Here is a 19947-nt window from a genome sequence, read left to right as displayed (position 1 = left end):
GTGGTTTTTTTTTAATTTTTCATGCGACCTTTTCTGTGTTTTCATCATGCTGTCTTGAAAAATTCTTTTACATACTATTGCCAGTTGTGTTTCTCATTTCTACCTTTGCTTCCTGGGGGATTTTGTACAGTTTTTTTTTTAACTATTTGAGGGGTAAACTAAAGGAAATGGGATGTGTCAGTGTGTTTAGGTGTTTCTGTCAAGTGGACTCTGCATCGTTAAAAATGAGGGCGTGCCCTCATTGATTCCTCTAGGTGTAAATAAAGGTTGAATGAATTAATGAAATACCACTAAATATTCACAGGACGTTCTTTACTGACCAAATGTTTTGGGCCTTTAACACCCAAATGAGCTTCATTTCATAGCAGCAGCCAAAAATCTATAAATCTACAACCAGAGGCTGCTCTCATCATTAAATTCACCCTCAGCTGAGCCTCACGTCGATGTGACATCAGGCATTTGGTGAAATAACTCCCAGTTCTCTGCCTCTAGTAGACATCAGTGAATATTCACTAATAGAAATTGATCTGTGCTCAGGGCAGAATGGAAAACATGATCCGTCTTTCTTTTTTTCGGCTCTCCATTGCTGTGCTCCTCCACTGTGCTGTGCTCCTTTATGTCCTCTAGATGGCAGTACTGACCTTGTTAACAGGCTGCTGTGGATGATTCAAAGTCAGTTCAAAGCAAACATCATTAGGGCCCGAGCATCAAGCGGTGCGAGGACCCTAATGATGGACCCTGCAAGCCTCTGAAGGATCCTTCTTAGGACTCCAGAGGCACCAGCAGCTTCAAATACCTGTTTGCTGCTCAGCAGTGGCTTCTTAACAGCTGCTGTCTTAATACGATGTATTTGCTTGACAGAAATCTTCCTCAATGCACCTTTATCTGAAGGAACCCATCTGCGCTCTGAATCACACACATATCTTCTCACAGTACGATGATCTCTCTTAAGTTTTCATGAAAATTTCCAGTGTTTTCATACCTTTTGCAAGGAATTGCAATATTTCACTCTTTTCATCTGCAGAAAGATCTTTTTTTCTCCCCATATTGCATGAAACCTGTGACTTGCGTAATAATGTGGAACAACCTCCTTAAGTAATTTCCCTTTAATTAGGCTCACCTGCCAAATAAATGATCAAACCTGTCTGAAATTGATGTCAGTGTTTTAAACAGACAGGAGAAACAACACAAGCAAAACATTTAATTGAAAAACAAAAAAACAAAAGTTTATTTAACTGAAATCCTACTTAATAATTTGGAACACAGTGTATATTTCTTTTTCATATTTTTATATTTCTATTTATGTCTTGTGGTATGTTATATGGGAGAGGTCAGATGAAATCTCATTGTACTTTGCTGTATGATGATAATAAATCTGATTCTGATTCTGATTCTGATTTGCATGAAATGTTCACGGTGTAGTCAACACTTCATATGCTGAAATTTAGGGTGCAATTAGTGGCTGTTCTCTAGCGCCACATAGGGGACACAGGAAGTGACATGTAACTCCTTGATGCACTGTTCAAAATACATGAAAATTCTGAGCTGCATGGAACGGTCGGTGTCCGGCAGCAGGACGAAGCCGCCGCACGCCCCAACATGCACAAAGGTGCGAGGGAGTTTTGTGCCAATCAATACTGTACAAACACAGTAGTGATAAAGGTCATTTTGTTATTAACGCCACTATTACAGGCAGTAACAGCATCCTTTGCTACTCACTCACAGCATCATTAATGAAAATATGACATAAGCTTCTGTATCAACAGGAAATAAAACATTTTTATTGATCATTTGTGTATATGAAGTTATATAACAACAGTCAGAAAACTCCACAGAGTGAATCACTACACAAAGTGAAACAAAACTGTAAAACACCTCGTCAAAAATGAAGGTATACACAGCAAATATAACTGTCAGTGGCTCGCCGTCACCGCGAGCGATATGGCAGGAAAAAACACCCCAAACAGTTCTACAAGATTACAGAGAAAATTTCCACACACAAAATACTCAAGCAGGCAGTTGATATACACAAAGGCAACTAGGATCTTTCTACAGCATCAGATTCTAATACTTTACACAGCTTTGTTTTTGAAAGGTCAGTGTGGCTTTTCGTCAGTGTCACTGGAGAGGATCTTGAGTTCCTTGTCACACAGAGAGCTTGATAAGGTATTTTCTTCTTTACAAGAGGAGAATTTGGGGGTTGATTATGCATGCATACTTTGGTAGGAATCCCAGTAAGAGGAGCATTGCGTTGCGGCGCAGGTAATGGCTTTTGCTTTGTGGTGTTTCCACGCGGCTTGCAATCCGATGGGTTCTGCAATGCTGCCGGTTACTGAATTCCCCGACACACGTCTGTGTGATTTCTGCCATAATTCTGTTTGATTTTCCTTCAGCTTTGATCAGATAATTCCATTGGTACAACCTTTTAGAATTAATATCAAATTGCTCAGGCCACTTTTACAGAGCCTTTTAACTTTTCATTTAAATCTGAAGCTGTACTGGAATTCATGAATCTACATATGTCAACATGTCAAATAAAATAAGTAATCCCTCCACTGAAGGGGGTCGGGAATGCAGCTGTATTTAAGTATATTCAATGATTTGGGGAATGCTATCAAACAGGGGAGATTTGACCCCCAAAGGGTTATGAAATAAATTCACAATAGTTGAAAAATAATATAAAGAAAATGATTAATTGTTTTTTTTTTTTTACAACAGAAAGTGCAAAGTACATCTAATCTAACGGTTAAAGTAATCTACACCAACACAGTCCATACTGTACATTCAGAGTTTTCATCTCGAATATAAAAGGGGTTTTTGAATGAAGCAGTTCACAAATAAAAAATAATGAAGGTGATATGATGATATAGTATATGGATGATAGATAGATAAAATGATATCTGCGGCTGAGTAATCATATTCATGTCACTTTATATTTATTCTAGATATACATTTTTGACACGATTATGTAAATATATACATGGCATTTTAAGGGGATATATTTAAATGTAGAATCTTGTTTGGTATTTAACTAATACTCCCTGAAACATCTGATGCTGGAACTGTGTGCAAGAAGAGAAAACAAACCCGCGAAAAGGGAGGGAACCCTAAACAGAGGTCAACAGGCGTTAAGCTCCAACCTGTGAGCTGAATCTACGTGTGCTGTGTCCTAACCATTTCACTGGAAAGGAGAAACATCTCTCTGGACTGGAATCATCCACATGGGTTAGAATCTCTCTCTCTCTCTCTTTTTTTTTTTTCTCTCGGGCAACGTCACCCACGTCAACACTATGGGATGAACATACAAGTATTGCACAGTGCTCAACAAAATGCTGTGTGAAGCCACCCGCTCGCCCTCCGGTAAAACGCTGTCTTTTTTTAGGGGCCCGCGTGCAGTCAGAGGACGCCACGCGCTCTCTCTTTCTCTGCGTGTAGAAGGGAAAATGGCATTAAACGCTACGACATCACTACAGAACAAACTGGTTTTCGCTACCTACTGATAAGTCTACATCTCTAAGCACACACGGCAGTCACAGTGATACACAAAGCAGTCCTCAGAGACTCATATGGAATGACAAGTAGCTTTTTCATAATAGTGCTATCAACTACACAATAACATTGAAAACATTTAGAAAGTCCTCCTGAAGCTAGCATCGAGTATACGCAAGAGGTTCCTCCAAGATAAGAGACTTCATGGTTTTCATGGATTAAAACTTATTCCTTTCCTAATTGGACCCGTAGTAAAGGACATGATGGACTAATAGCCTACGCAGACCATTAACTTTACGGTTGTTTCGCGTTCTCTTGGTGTAGTCCTGTGCCAACAAGAAAAGAAAACTGATGTAACTGTTTGTTGGCTGAAACGTGATTTGTCATCGTAGCTTTCTTTTTTTTTTTTCTTTAACTAAGCCGATCGAGCAGGCGGGTTTCTGGCTCCCCCTGCTGGTGTCCTGAAATAAAGTCAGCCCAACAATTGTCCAAAAATGTCTTTCTAAAGAAGTCAACAAGCTAGTTCAAAGACATCCAGTGCAAAAACAGCAGCCACATAAAAGTTAAAATTGGCAGTAAAACATGGCTAGCTCTATTGTCACTGTGAGAAGGCAACGCAAAGCAAAGACTGCGATTCAGGGCACCATTGCAGCCAAAGACATTGTTCCCGATAAACCAAAGCTACAACCACTAGCAAGTGGGAGTGTGCATGAAGAGAGGCTCTCTACATTGGTCACCTCCCTGAAAATGGCAGTGTTTCGAAACTCGCCTCGCCTCAGTCAACATAATCATATACATTGACCCAAAGGTTAAACATTACTCTTGATTTTTCTGCTCTCTCCTCTCATTGAAGGCAAGGGGGTCGTATCAGAAGAAACAGCCCCTGGTGTCAGTAGATCTCCCCCGGCCCAGCCTTTAGTAAAGATTGTAAAAAAAATCATGCAGTTTACTAAAAATAGTCAAGACGTTGAATTGCTCTAAAAAATAGTCCTCTTAAAACCAGAGTCGCGGCTCTTTTTTAACTCGTTCTCAAAGATCTGACCCTGGCCTGAATGCGATATACTTCCAACAACGACAAGGCTGTTCAAAGTAAGCAGTTAACAAAATATAGTTAAACGAGCTTAAGGACACGATGGCTACAGCTTGGTGCTTTTTTCTCACATGGGGTCTGTTTCTGAAGGGTTCAAAATGAGGAGGCAATATTTTCCATTTTTGGAAAAGAAAACGAGTTAGTTTAAGTGAACGATGGCCTTTGAGACGAGGACCTATTTCACTTAGAAGAATCTGCCAAATATGGAGAAATGAAATGCTAACTGGTTTGCATTAACTATTGTTTCTGGTAAGAGTGTGCATCAAGCTAAACATATAGGTCCTCTGATTGAGAAATAAGTACAAAAAGTCGTAAGAAATCATGTGCTTGTATAATTTCCAGCAGCATAATTTTTCCCTCAGAACCATAGTAGTTAATGGCCTTGTTTTGGAGTTTTGTGTGTATATATTCATCTGTTTGTCTTTTCTGTGATGATCCTTTGCTGAACTTATAGCCAGACTTTGTCCTTTACAATGTGAATATATTTCCACTAGTGTCTTGCAGGTTGGAATTCATTTTTTTCTGGAATGCAATAAGGTAATAAGGTAGAATTTTTAAATCCTGGGATATATAATATTGGCTTTCCTCTATATCTGCATTTACATAATTTAAAATAGAACATCTTATTAAAAACATCAAGATATACACAGATTAGGAAACGGGTAACAACATACAAACACATAAACTAGAAATCATTTTTGTCTGCATACTTATATATACAACTGTGGTACAATAAATTCTTTCAGTCATGCGCTATCTATACAGATCATATTGCTTAAAAGAAGGGGGCATTTGGTCAGGGCGGTTAAGGGCACGGAGATGAAAAACCAAAAATGCTGAATCAGACAGAAATAACAAAAAAAGAGAAAGCGAGAAAAGTAGGGAACCTGATAGAAAAAAAGCAGAGACTGGGATGTCGCAGGAAGTTTGAGCAATTAGGATTGTTTGTGATATCAGGAGTGGGAAAGCTGGAAGTGGCTGAGAGGCGGGGTAACAGAGGGGGGTGGGGGTGGGGATTACATGGATGGACCCATATATCACTGAGGTATTTACACATACTGGCTAAAGAGTACTACAAGGCAGGAGCTGAAAGGGCCCTGCCTATTTCTTGGTGGAGAGCTGAGCGTCGACCTCCTCCTCAGGCTTCAGCACGTGCCACTGGGCGATGGGTCTCCTGGGATTGGCCAGCATGTCGGACCAGTGGCGCAGCTCCGTCCCCGAGCTGTTCAGGCCCACAAAGACCTTGCCGATGGCATCGTTCTTGCCGATCTTGTCATAGTCCAGAACAGTTATAACAACTTGCACTTTCTGTAGAGAGAGAAGAGTCAGAGAGAGTAGAAAGGTAAATCAGGGTCTCGTCAGTGTATAGACGATTAATGCTCATCTTTAGACAGTTGTGATTGCTTTGGTCAAACAATAACGTTCCAACTTTCTAACTTTCCAATAATTTCATAACAACTGGGAAACTTCAACTGCTAAGGAGGGTCAAGTGATATGATCAAAAGCTGAGACTGATTTTGTCACGTATATCAACACTCAACAAGCCAAAATGAATGAAAACTGCTTAGAAAAATGGAAACGTCTGCAAAGAAGATTGTGTGATAAGAAGACAGTTACTAAATGGACCTTCTCGGGAGATTGGTCATAATTTCATTATATTGGTCATAATTTCATTGCATGATTTTTCATATTTTAACCAGCTGTTGTTTGAACTGTCTGTTGGGGAGCCTGTCTTGTTTTAACTCTGTATTTTATCTTGTTAATGCTGCTGTTTCTTATTTCTCTTTTTATGGGGTAAAGCACTTAGTAACTTTCATATAGAAAAGTGCTCCGTAAGTTTATTGTTATTTGTATTAGATTTGTACCAGCAGACAAGAGCTGTACTGCATTAGATCTTTCAAAAAAAGCTAAGGAAATAAAGTAAAGAGAGCAGCATTTTCCAACACGACAGACATTTTCCACTACTCAACCATCACTGTTACACAATCTCACGGACTAAGTCTCTGTTCCCTTAAACATAATTTAAACAATGATCTGCTATTTTTGTCGCTGTGTTTCTGCACTCCCATTCCCAGAGGTCACATGTCAATCAATGTTTTTTAATGTTTTATTTAGTGACGTGTTCCCGTGGGCACTGAGCTGTTTATGCTAATGACCCAGTTTTTTTTATTTATTCCAAACAAAGAGGAAAATGTAAAAGGCATCAAAGTTTGTGCAGCTGAGTGTTTTTCCTACGAAGGATCCACTTGATGCTGAGAACTTGAGAATTTAAAAGCCGTGATAACCTGAACTCAGTGATGCACTGAAACATCAGCTATTGTTGAGCATAAAAATGTATTTGTTTGCGTGTTCAGCTATGTGAAATCGTACAGATAATAACTTATAGTAGTACAGTAATTCAGGGATGAGGTGCTCTTTGAGACATTATGTCTGTTGATTAACAGTGATGCTTCAGACCAGGCCTTGGTTATTTTCAGAGCCAAACACAGCAGAAACACAAACACACAGTTTGATTACTCAGAAGTCTACAGCTCAGCCTTGGCATGTGTTTATTCAAAGGACACTGAAAAGAGGAGTAACCTGGGCATCAATCTCTGGCAGAGAATATGAATTAGTGTACAAAGAGCCCTGATTAAGTTTCGATCCACTGGCACACTGCGATGGACTTACTGCCACCTGCATGAGCACAGGGCCGCTGTTCTAAAAGAGCATGCCTAATACGCCATGTAATGAAATGCTGAATGAGGTTCCCAGCTGGCCGCTAAGGGTTAGTTGTTTTTTAAAGGGACAGTTCACCTTCAAATTGCTAATTGAATCTTCAAAGGTTTTTTTGATTGGAAATTAGCAGGCTCTTTTGTTAATCATCACTGACCAGTCAGTATTGTTTTGCTGCTTCTATCATCCTTCTTGTGATCGATTTGACCGGAATAATCACATTATGAACAATCATTTAAAGCTCAACATTTTGAGAACAAAAACGTAATACCTTTCTTTCCCAGAGTAAAATGAGAAGATTGACATCAACCTCAGGCATCTACAACAGTTAATCCATCTGCCTAGTGTTGCGCCTCTAGCAGGAACAGTCAGTGCGCAGAAGGTTTAGTATACAGTATTATCAAGCGCTACAAGCTTGATAATAAAAAACCTGGCAACTTAACTGTGGTGACAAGAATCTGGGAAGCTGCATGTTCACCCAGCTGCTTTTCGCCAAGAATGATATCCTGCATGTAACTTCCAATAGAACCTAAAATTGTTGTTTTTACATTTTTGTGTGTGAACAAATGACACAACAGAGATCCAATATGTTAAATAGCTGTTTCCCCTTGCTTCTAGTCTGTATGCTAGACCAGACTAAAGTCCTGACACCAGCTCTGTATTTAAAGCACAGATGTGACATTGATGTCAATGCTCTCATCTCAACAATACACCTTTCAATTCTATATTATATTGAAACCAAAACAAAATTTGTCAGAATTTTGTTAAGATATAAAACTTTCTCTGACTTCCATTAAAATCAGGATGGGCCAGAATTGTGTTGCTTAATGTTAATCAGAATATTAAATCTTAAATCTCACCAGTATTCACTTTGCACTTAGATTCTTAACTCCATCCTATTTCATTTTCAGTTTTTAATTTCTCATAGAATTTGATTTCAAACTTTTAGTTCGTGCCTTTGATGAATATTTTAGGTACTGTCTCATAGGTACTGTGTTCTTTATGTAATGCATTTTATGCATTATTTAAGCACTGTGAATTGGCTTTGTGCATAAAATATGCAGTGTTTTGCCAAGATTAGTGATTAATTTCAGGTTTCATAGTTTTGTCATCTATGACAGGAGAAATAAACCGGGAGAGACAAAGTTTCACAGTCTACATTTGCCATTATCGGGGTAAAGTTAGTATGTATGAGCCTCTAGATTAAATCAAACGGATGTAAATAGTTTTACGAAGGGCTGTAAGCCTAATTGTGTGTGTACTGAGGAAGATGTAGGAGTACCTCAATTAAAAAACAAACCTTAGGAAATCGACTATTTAAAAGCACTGTTGCAACTCCTGCACAATCTCTGAGACAATTAATTAATTACAGAAATAATCCCAAGGTCGAGACTAATGTCAACTCGCCACACCTCCGCAGATAAAAGCGGTACATTTGCAGTTTTCTTTAAGCAGTCTGTTGTAAATGTTAACAGGATGGGAATAAAATCAGGCCGAGGAATTCATTAACAGGTTAAACTGTATTTGCGTTCCCTGCAACATCAGACAGAGGTGATATTGTGGAAATTACCCGGTAATTAAAAATCACCACAACTCTAAGCTCTTTTATTTAAAATCAAAGGCAATACAGCCAGAGGCCTAAAGAGCTGTCACTGATGATGTGTTTAAACAATCCATTAGTTTAACATTTACAACAACCTCTTAAAGGAGCCTAGTTGGCATTGGACCAATTGGTCACAGTCAAATTAGGTCCTTTCAGCTGTTTAAGCTGTTTTTAATGTTATCATGGCTGTCAGGAGAGCGTTCAATACGCATAATCAATGGCAAGTTTATGATTCAATCAGTGGTACTTACAATTATTTAATGATCAACCTGGCTCTTGATGAGATAAGAAATGTAAATTTGGCCAACATACTGGTATCAGCAGCACTAAATAAGGGCTTGATTTGGATGGGGTTGATTGGGATCAACACAGTTTAAATTGAATCTGAGGCTCATGGACCCAAACCCATGATTTGTGAGCGTTCAAATCAATTTGACTCAATTACTGTCTTGCCTGAAGAGATAATGTTGTTCACTCTTTCTGGCACAGTTCGTGAAATATTTATCCTTTTCCTTCATAATGTTCTGGAAAAAGAGTCATGTTTTGCTTCTTTTTGTCTTTTACTGCAGCTGTTGCTTTGTACAGTTAAATCATGATTCGAATGGCATTTGTTGTAAGACATCTAAGAAATAGCACCGAGATACATGCTGCAGGCAATAACAAGTGCAGAGAATATCATCAACTGAGCAATGGGCTTGTCAAATTACAAAACCAAGGCTGATTTAAACTGAAGTGCCTTTGATTATACTGTTATGATGAAAAGCCTCTAAAGTGAATATTTGGTAAATGAGCTTCCACTTATCAATTGTTTGTACGCAACAAAGGTTTTTCTGGTTCTTACAGTGCAATTTGTACCTACAGTATAGCAAATTACCTTTTAGAAACTTCAGGGTTTTGAGAATGGATATTTCATAAACTCCCAGGTTCTGTAAATGGATGAGAGTGTACCTGGATTTGTTCAAATGGGACTTCAAAGCTAAAGGACTCGTTGTAGTAAGGGTTGAGGGTGTTCTTCTTGATTGTCGTCTTCTTCTTCTTCAGCCTCTTGCCATTTTGCATCAGGTGGATCTTCACATATGGATCTGCAGAGTAAAAGTTAAAGAATGAGATCTTATACATCAACATTTTAAAGCTATTTGTCTGTCTTTTAACAGATAATAAGATTTAATCCTGCATTAACTGGTCTTTTGACTACTTAGGGGCAAAAGGACAAGCTGTAAACTCATGATTGACATAACATAATTTTATTAAGTAGATATGGTGAACGTCTAACAAACAGTTTACACATCCAGCTGATACGCAGCAATATTAGCATTCATTTGATGTCATGTCTCTGGTCACCTGATGCATGGAAGTCCAATTTTCACTCTTGTTTTAGCTCTGCTGTTGGTCTCCACCAAGCAATCACTGAGGGCAATATCTGGCTCTTGAGCTACTGAATGCTCCACTACTATCTAACATTGCTAACAATGTCTAACTGCCATTTGGTGCTGGGCAGGTATCGCACTGTGTATTCATCAGAGCTTTTTGCTGCCAACTGTGTCTGAAAACAACAAAGATGAGATCCTGAGCCAAAACAGGGACGTTGCAGGCCATTAACCCTTCGGAGTCTAGGACCGCCACACGGCGTCAAAGTCACATGTCGCAAGTGTTTGAATTTTGTCGATCGACCTATGAAGACTAAAGTTATGAAGAGCTGAAGTCGCACACTACAGCTCTTCTACAAGTTAGAAGATGCTGAATCTGGGGAAGAACGTTCTGATTCTGAGGAAGACTCCTTTCAGAGGATGAAGTGGATGCTGCGCGTGAAGACGAACGAGAGGAGGTGTCCGCGCAGACCCCCGCTCCTCCAAAGATCCAACTAGTTCCTACTCGGATTTTGTGTTTCTTTTGCACTTTCACATACAGTGTGTCCATATATTATGTCAAAATAAATAAATACTTGTAGAATCACATAGGTGAGGTTGTGCTGAAAAGAAAGACACAAAGAAAGGCAAGCTAAGCAGTTTTAATGGGAAACACAAAGGTAAAATGAAAAGTAGTAAAAAACACCGTTTTAGCCCAGACTCTGAAGGGTTAAACCAACACAATGTGCTAAAAAACCTTGGTAGAGCTGAGGGAAACGGCAGAGTTATGTTATAATTCTCTTTGAGATCGACACCACAAGCTAAATTTGATCCATTGCTGATATGAAAAAATTGATTGCTGTAGCTGTGAACAAACCTTCAAACCTCCATTCCCATCATCTCTGATGATGTGATGGGCTGTGGTTACAAAGCATGGCCATGAGAGTTTACATCACTCAGTTAACCTTCCCCATTCAAGAGCCTAATTTTCATCTGTCCGAATGCCATCTCAAGTGGCACCAAAGTGGTCTGCTTCGTTCGTCCTCATCCACCCTCCAGCAATCAGGTAGAGTGTGTGTCTGAAAACAGCAAACCACCCATTGCTTTTGTTTATGACGTGGCGCTAGTCCTCCTGATTTGTTTACAATCTTCAACTTGTCATCACTTAATTGGAGAGGAAGATGGACAAGCGGACAGGAAACAATTGCCTTTTCAAACTGTGAAATAAACGCCATGTTTTTTGGCTTGTATTGGCCCATTAAATGGAATAGGTGAGGCTGTTCCTAATGAGTCCAAAATATGGGCAGCCGTAGAATGGAATAAGTTTCATTGTGATTATCAGTGGCAAAAAAAAGGATCTAAGTGATTCATGAATATTCATTAATGACTATGACTGGATGAGGAACAAAGAAGAATGAAGAATATGCTCTGCTCTTGTTCACTCACATCTGTCCTCACTGAATACAATCTATTGTTGTAGTTGGTTGGTCCTTATTTATTACAAACACCCACAATACATGGAACTTGGCTACAGGTTACATTATGCAGCAGTCTGATTTCTTCATGTATACAAGGAACTAGGTTTCTGTAACAAAGACACTAACTGAGAAGGCCTATTTCTTGGCCAAGGACATGTCTAATCAGGTTTGTATTTGTGTTTTTACAAATGTATATGCTATTGACAAAGATTCCTGCTCCATGTAAATGCAGCTTTACAGTAATTACACTACAGTGGAGGTAAATTCATTGCCCAATCTCCTGGTTTCTTGGATACATAAGAAGTGTGGAAGTGCCTTAAGCTGCAGTTCTCCTAAAGGTCACTACATGCTGCCTAAAAGAAAACTACTGACTGTGCTGAAGTGACCAGAAAAACTCCCACCTTCTCTGCTGAAGCACAAATGTGTACCCATTTCCCTGAAGAAATAATGATCTCAGCAGGTATATTCACTTCTTTTAGGAGACCGTAAGTACAGTGTATATCAATTTTTGGGGACAGACTGATATCTCTTTAGAGAAAATTTACGATATTATAAAAGTAAATAGAATCTTGAAAGCAAATCTCTCATTATAAATGAATATAAATCAATGAATTAACATACAACATGAAACTTTATGGTTTGCAATGTGAAAAATGTCACCTAGTTGAAGATTCTGACTTCACATGCGAATGCTACATAATGACGCTTAATAATCTCTGATCTCAGCCCACATTTATGACAAAAACCACTTTCTGTCAGACCACTTAATCTTTTAAGACAGCATGCTGCTGTGGAAAGACAAAAACAAATAACAATAATCTCAGAGATGCTAATGAGGTAGTCCCTTGTCTGAGGCTGACAGCGTCCCCCGAACTACTCACCCTCAGGTGTGCGTCAGAATGAGTAAGAGCCTATAATTAGTTGCTGAAACACAGTTTGCTCTGATAATCTGGCTTTATTTCTGGATCCCATATGCATAAAGTCTTCATTACATTTAATATTTTTTCATGTGTGGGCTGCACTAAAAAATATCTGTTTTCAGCTGCAAAATTGTGGGATTTCTAGCAATAGCAAACACTGAATGATCTTAGGTCCCTTAATCTTTTATCCAATTTAGGGGAATATGGACCCGTCTGCAGACTGGTGGGCTTATTCAGGACATGTGATATGAATATAGAGAGAAAACCACACAAACCGAGTAAGGGGGGAAAAAAACAGAATGAATAAATAGATGGCAGAGACATGAGTGGAAAGGTAACAGGCTCCTAATGGAGTGGGTGTCCATTATTACTCTCCTGCTGAGAAGAGCTGAAGTGCTGAGATGAGAAAAACAGTGAATGACGGTTATGTGTGTGTCTTCATTTTGTATAAGAATAGAATACGTCCCGTATCTAAATGAGGAATTTCTCCAGCCTCATCTAGTATGTTTCAAACAGCAGTATGAGCCCTTTATACGCTGCTTTTATCCTGCAAATCAGTGTCTCAGATGAAAAAATTACACCACATTTACCCACTTACGGTTATCTAGATGAGTGAAGTTTCTGTAGGTTTTCTTTAATCAGCCTCGGGTGGTTGTCATTGCTCACAGAAACTTCACAGTTCTTTTTCTGCTTATTTCAAAGTAATCTTGCGTAGGCAAACCTCTGTCACATCAAGTTCACAGAGGTCTGAAGACAGCCAAGAACAAAAGCTGAGAAAGAGCGAAGGGCAAAGAGGGTCTAGAAAAGGGATCTGTGAGATCTGTGCTTGTTGAATTGGGTAACAAAAGACAACATTAAAAAACCATTTCAAAATTGGAATCGCAGTCACATTTTATGTTTGTATATGAAGCCGAGATGACCCAGTGCACGCTGAACCTGGCCGCTCTCAGTTACTGTTGTTATGCCTGTCAAGCTTTCCATTCTTGAATGTCACATGTACTGTTTACAATGATAACAGTGGCCGATTTACCACCTGAAATTCGTGGTAATGTTTGAGACAAGCTTACCTTTGCCTGATTTTTTTAAGGCTGATATTAAAATGGGAATCTTAAAAAGGGATCTTAAATAAGCATTTGATACATGACATCATGTTTACTGGGGCTAAAGCTACATGTCACTTGGTAAAACGTCGGCATCCTCAGTAGTGGATGATCCATGAAGGGGACATGGAAACAAAGAAGCAGCCTTTGTCTTATATGACACGGAAGAGCTAGTAAGTCATAGTAGTATAAGAATGATAAGAAGAAAAAATGATTGAAAAAGAATTTTTTCCCCCATATTTTCAAACAGTAGCCTCTTATCTTTAATGCTACAAGAGAAAAGCCTTAGTGTGAGGATTAACCAACACAAGATAATGTTATCTCATGTAACATAAGCTAGGGTTTGCAAATCAAATAAGGACTCCACAAAATAATGTGGTTAGTTAATAGTTTGCTAACTCAAGACCATGGAGGTAACACCAGGTTACCACTGTAGTTAGTAGCTTGTAGGCTAGGCATGCTAATTATTGATTATAATAATAATATAAAATAAGATAATAATTCAAACTTTGTATTTCCGGTTTTGGAAAGGTGAAAAACAAACGTTAACTTGTAGACTTCAAGGCCTACCGTGCCTTGTAGTGGTTGCTAAACTATATTTTTTACAATCAGTTCTTTGGAAGGGTTTAGCACCGCAACTGTGCAATGATATCAATCATTGCCTTCAGCTCTACATGCTGAAATATCACCACAATGTCATGTATCCTCTCATATTGGTAACTGGTAACGATAAAACAGCTGAATGGGATTATGCCAGATAACCCTTTCTCAGGTTGGAAAAAAGAAAACACCTGTGGCGCCACATCACTGCTATCCAGATGCCTCTTATCTTACTGGGCAGCAGACGAGAGTTTGGCATTATTGAGTTTTGGGAGATTCGCCGTACCTCATATCCGGCCCATTTTACCGTCTTATCCCAGACGAGTGTAATCTCTCCCATTTCATGGATGAATGCCAGCGCTCCTGATGCAAGAGCGCTTCCTCACATATGTGTACAGCACAGAGGCTCGCCTTCGCTATCCAGGTTACTCATCTGAGTCCTGGATCTTGGCCATAGTTTTATGAGGCGATGCACTATCAGCGGTCCATACATTTCCCCCAGGAGGCTCGAGGCGGGTTTCTGAAGTGATGAGCTCTGTGCAAAATCAGCTGCAGAGCTCAGTTACTAGTAGAGCTCCTAAAACTGTCTCACTTTAAAGTGGTTACTTACAGTTTGTATTTCAAGCTAATTGGCAGCTGTGACTCACTTGGATTATCTTGGGGAGGGTTGTGCCTCTCGCAGTTGATGCTTCTAAACTACATTACGTGCACGGACATACAACACCAATAAAGAATTTGTTTCTTCCTCAAATGTTTCCACGTTCGTCGAGTGTGGCCGCTGGCAGAGTTGTGCCAAATGAACACCAATACAAGGGCGGTTAAATATAGCCTGGCTGTCATCTTAGCTTTCCTCCCATCATTTTGGATTTGCCATGGTGGGTGCACCCAGGGGTGACTGTCGGTTTAGTTTTACACACTCAACTCAGCGGCGAGTGAAACACACACCACACAAACAGGGACATTTACAGTGAAACTTTTCTCCGTGGCGCCCACTCACATAGAACGCCCCCACAAAATCTGAGATCTTTGCGATATCATGTTGCAGTCTTTGTTTGTACAATGAGAATCTTAATTGTCTTAAAGCTTAGAAATCTTCCTGTAACTCATCTGCTTCTTATCATCTACATCTTTGGAATTTGTATCCATTAAAGCTAAACTCACTAAAGAAATAGATGTTGACAAAATACATTTTGTATTCAGTAATCAATTTGAAATCGCTTTACCCCCTCAGGGCCTGTTCATCATCTTAATGCTTCCTCTGGCCTGTTGCTTTACTGACTGAACAGAAAAAGTGTATCAGGCCAGACAGCCAGAAACAGCCAGTCACAAAACAAATAAACACTCCAGCCGAGAGGCTTGATGGTGAGCTAGAGAACCAGGTCGGGGCAGTGTGGCTTCATTAACTGCTGACACGGCTCCTATGTGCTTTGATAACCTTCTTCACTGTGGGCCATTACCTGGCTGTTTGCCGCCTCACAGCCTCCAGAGGTACAAAGAGGGGACAAAACACTTTTGCTGCCACTACTCCTATAAACCCACATATCCTCATTCTAGGTTGCTTCCAGACACTTTGCCTTTGCGTCCATGACACTTCTTAGTCTGACTCACCTTTGATGATGACCATGTCAGGGTTACACTGAAGTCACTTGAAATACTGTAAAAGCACCATTTTAAATAGACAATAAGTGACATTTTTACTCCCCCTCAGCACAAAATTCCACAATACATCTGCAGGAAGCTCAAAGATTTGATTACTAGCTTTTATAACTCACTTTCTGGTCTATAGTCTGTTTTGCCCACACCCACTGCAGCTCTAAGATTCTTTGAAATCTGATTGCCTACAACTCAACATAATGGATATGTATTGTTACTAAACATTCGGCTAAAGCAGAAAGAGGAGTAACTTGTCTGCAATGAGGCTAGGATTATTTTGAGACGACAGCTAAAGAGCATGGTGCTCGGAGCATCAACGCGCTTAACTAGCGACAATTCCAAAGAGCGACAATGGTCAGCTATTTGAAGCTATTATTTCAAAAATCTGTTTTTGTAGAAGACACACCACTGAGGTAGATCTGGAGGGATGTTTCATGAGGAGCCAATCAAAAGAATTATTTCTGATTATACATTGGTTAATGATAATACCCACATCTTCCTCTGTGAGCCATAATTAGGCATGGTAAACAGCATGACAATAGAGGAGAAGGCTGATCCCAGGCCATCAATTACTTGTCCTCCTTCTTAAGCTCTGGCAGAGCCGCCCCGTGGATGGAGGCTAATTATTGTTATTACAGACCTGACCATTATTTCATCCATCTGCTGCACTTTTAAGCCTTTTCCCAGACCAGAAAAGCAGCCGCAACTAACCAAAATCGAGACTCAAACTGCAACTTAGAGTATATTCTGGTCGTGTGTAATTATAAACGTGTACTGTGCTATTACTGTACGGTGATAATTCACCCCGAAACCTACAGACTAGTGCACACTGATAAAACATGCTCCAATTAAATGTGACATACAGTATGTGGTGTCAAACTGTCTGGCTTCCCTGCTATTTCGCTTCTCTGTAAGAGAGAAACCTGGCCTTCAAAGTGAACAGATTCACACCCTTTTCATACTGGCTACTCGATGTGGCTGACAACTCAAATTGTTGACAATCCCACAATGCAAATGGCCACAGGTGAGAGCTAATGCCAGAAGCATAAAATGGCAGCGGGGGAGGGTTTTTTTTTCTGCCAAATGGCTGCTTGCGCTGGTCTGATAGATGAAAGGGAGCTCTGAGCTTTTAATGTGCGCTGTGTAACTGTACTGCAGGATGTTTAGGCTTAAATGGAGAGACTGGGCTGTCAGGCAGAATGCAAGTGGACCCAGGTGTATGGTAATTGCGGCAGAAAGCGTCAGGGCGGGAGTGAAGTGCACACAGGGGAATTTAAAATGAAACCACTGAAGAAAGTCAAAGGAGAAGAGGAGAAGGGGGCAGCTTATTGTGTGATTTTGTGTTTGTATCTCTGAGTGTGTGCATGTCGGGCATAGCCGTATAACGGGTCAATCTTCAACCTGCGTCGCTCCAATTTTCTGAAAGTGTAGAAAAACAATAAAGAAGCTCTGACTTTAGCACTGGCTTCTTTACACATCGAAAAACCTCAATGATGGAAGAGGAGGAAACTGTGAAGTAAAAATGAAAGGAAGCAAAATGAAAAGTGAGTTTGAAGTCATTGTGCTTTTAGCAGGAACACGTATTCTACATCATTTCATGTCCTTTTATGATGGGTTGGTTGTAGCAGCGGTCACATTGTGGCATTTTCCATCTACATTTTGGACTCCTTCAGAAGTCTGGCTTATCCTGTCTTTGGAGGCGGATGCTCTGAATCAGGTATTGATGGACTTGTCTCATAGTATGACCTCAATGTTTTTGATTGACGACCAAAGATTTCATCACATTTCTCATCATCACACCAACATCACACCCCGGAACTCACGATCATACTCGGCCGTTTAATTCATAAAATCCACCCCAAAAACCTAAAAGATATTAAAGTTAATGTGATATAAGATAAAGAGAAATAAAAGTAGACCCCGACAGGAGCAAAATTCCTGAGAAAACACTTACATTGGAACTGAAGATACCTTTCAGCAGACTCGGTTTTGAGGTCTAATTGTGATATGTATGCTTTTGAGTGCTTGTATAATAATTATAGCGCGATTAAGGTATGACTGCATTTAAAGCTGTGATGTGCACACAGCTGACTCTGCTATGAACCTTTGCCCACATTACTGACTGACAGGAAATACACAGTTTTACCACACAAGATTCCTCACAGTACAACACTAAAACTTTTATGAGGGAAAACAGGAATAAGACAACAGTGGATTCTGCATCTGTGATGGAGATTTACCAAGCTTTTCTTGTCCATTAATGAAGCGTCAGCTCCTCCTTTATTGATGGAAACAGATAGTCTGTGATGTTTATGTATGTTCCAGTAATAAACCAGAGGCTGTTGCATGTACAGGGATTTCCACCCCTCTTCTGCCTTAACAAGTGGTACATTCTGTTACCATGACATCAGACCTGCTATTCAGACTGTATTGTGATAAATGTCATCTATTGATCTTAATCCTACATGGGTTTATTGGTGGAGGTACACCACAGCAGGAATATGTTTCTTTCTTTGTCCTTGTGCATTCTTTTCTCAACATGTTGCCTTCAATAGTGCATGGTACAGTCACTAGTGATTGCATGTATTTCTTTTACACAACGTTAGGTCTAAGGATGCTCAGGATCTGAAGATTTGTACAAACTTTTCAGAAGGAGCTCATTCAAAGTCATCTTTTATCTTTGACAAATGTGACCGGTGATGTGCTTGGGTGGTTGTTAAAAAAAAAAGAGTCTTGTAGGAGAGGCGTAGTGTGTGCTGCAGTGCATGTATAATTACAGACAAAGGGCCTGTCAGAGGGAAAGTCAGCGGACACACACACACTATTACAATTCTCCTCACCTGACAAGCCTCCCACATCCATTTTCTTCAGGTTTTTGGCCTCGAGGATGACCACGGTCAGCTTGCCAGCAGTGGGAACGTACCGCAGAGAGAAGCAGATATCACCCAGCTTCTCTTGCTGTTGGACGGGCAGAGACATTGCAGAGGTGAGAAAAGCTTTAACAACATCTACTAAATCCAAATTTACTGCATCACATGCTCACAGCAGATGCTCACTGAGAGGCTAAACGAGGGGAGAAAAACAGCTCGTAAATTTCCCTCCAAAGCACATTAGGAATTGTTCAGTCCACCAAATCTGAAGCTCTGATTTTTACATGTTGAATGTGTCCATGTTCATTTGGTTCTACTGTCCACAAACAGAAAGGAGAGTTTTTAATGACGAAAGCTGCAACCATGTGTCTTTATGAAAAGCCAAAGTTGAATGGTATTAAAGGTTACAATGCACTGACAGACAGTGTGTTACTGAGTTGTTTACAGTAATTAATTGCTTTAAGTGCATGGATTTTTATGCAAAGTGCTTTCTGGTGCATGGAAAGATCAACATACATAATTCAGTGGCTAGTATGGAAAAATATATAATATTTGGAATTGTGATTTAGTGACATTAATGGCATTTCTCTTGCTTCTACAACTTATTACACAAACTGCAGTAGAAGAAATGTTTGTTTGGGAGGAATTCTGGAGAGTGGAATTCAAGATAAAATATGTTACCATCACTAGTAGTGATCTTTGTTCTTTTTCAACAGAAACTCTACAAATATATATCCAAGAAAACCAGCTGTGCTCTTGTTATGAAATAAGCCACAAATACTGAACAGTGTGAGTCTTTTCTAAGCAGTTATTATGACGTGTGTTTATTTACATCATAGCAACTGCCAAGAACATATGCAGATCACAATAAAAAAGAAAAAGACATTCTTTTGGAGACAAATATGCATACACAAATATTTACAAATATATTGTACATTCAAACCGGTCTGCTGTTAAGGAGGTTAGTCATCCTGTGAGCCAGCTGTCTGCTGGAAAAATAATTTCAAAATACTGAAGTACAGGAAAAAAAATCCCAAAAAGCACAATGCTCTGTTACTATGACTCACATTTTTACTGAAGAAA

The 19947-nt window shown here is 39.6% G+C and overlaps 1 protein-coding gene across 2 annotated transcripts in view; it reads right to left on the bottom strand.

Moving 5' to 3' along the window:
* Positions 1 to 4752: 4752 nt before the first annotated feature.
* syt1a (synaptotagmin Ia) overlaps positions 4753 to 19947 on the bottom strand; it is a 152874-nt gene continuing 137679 nt past the window's right edge. For both annotated transcript variants that reach the window (XM_070853811.1, XM_070853812.1), the window contains exons 9-11: positions 18835 to 18952; positions 9846 to 9979; positions 4753 to 5887 (exon numbers count right to left, since the gene is read on the bottom strand). In XM_070853811.1, coding sequence (XP_070709912.1) covers positions 5681 to 5887; positions 9846 to 9979; positions 18835 to 18952 — 459 coding nt within the window. In that variant the 3' untranslated portion in view covers positions 4753 to 5680. The remainder of the gene's footprint in view (positions 5888 to 9845; positions 9980 to 18834; positions 18953 to 19947) is intronic.

Source organism: Pempheris klunzingeri, chromosome 22 (genome assembly GCF_042242105.1).
Source record: "Pempheris klunzingeri isolate RE-2024b chromosome 22, fPemKlu1.hap1, whole genome shotgun sequence".
NCBI classification, from domain to species: Eukaryota; Metazoa; Chordata; class Actinopteri; order Acropomatiformes; family Pempheridae; genus Pempheris; species Pempheris klunzingeri.
The sequence above is the reverse complement of the archived record's forward strand: the minus strand, read 5'-3'. Positions and strand labels throughout refer to the sequence as shown.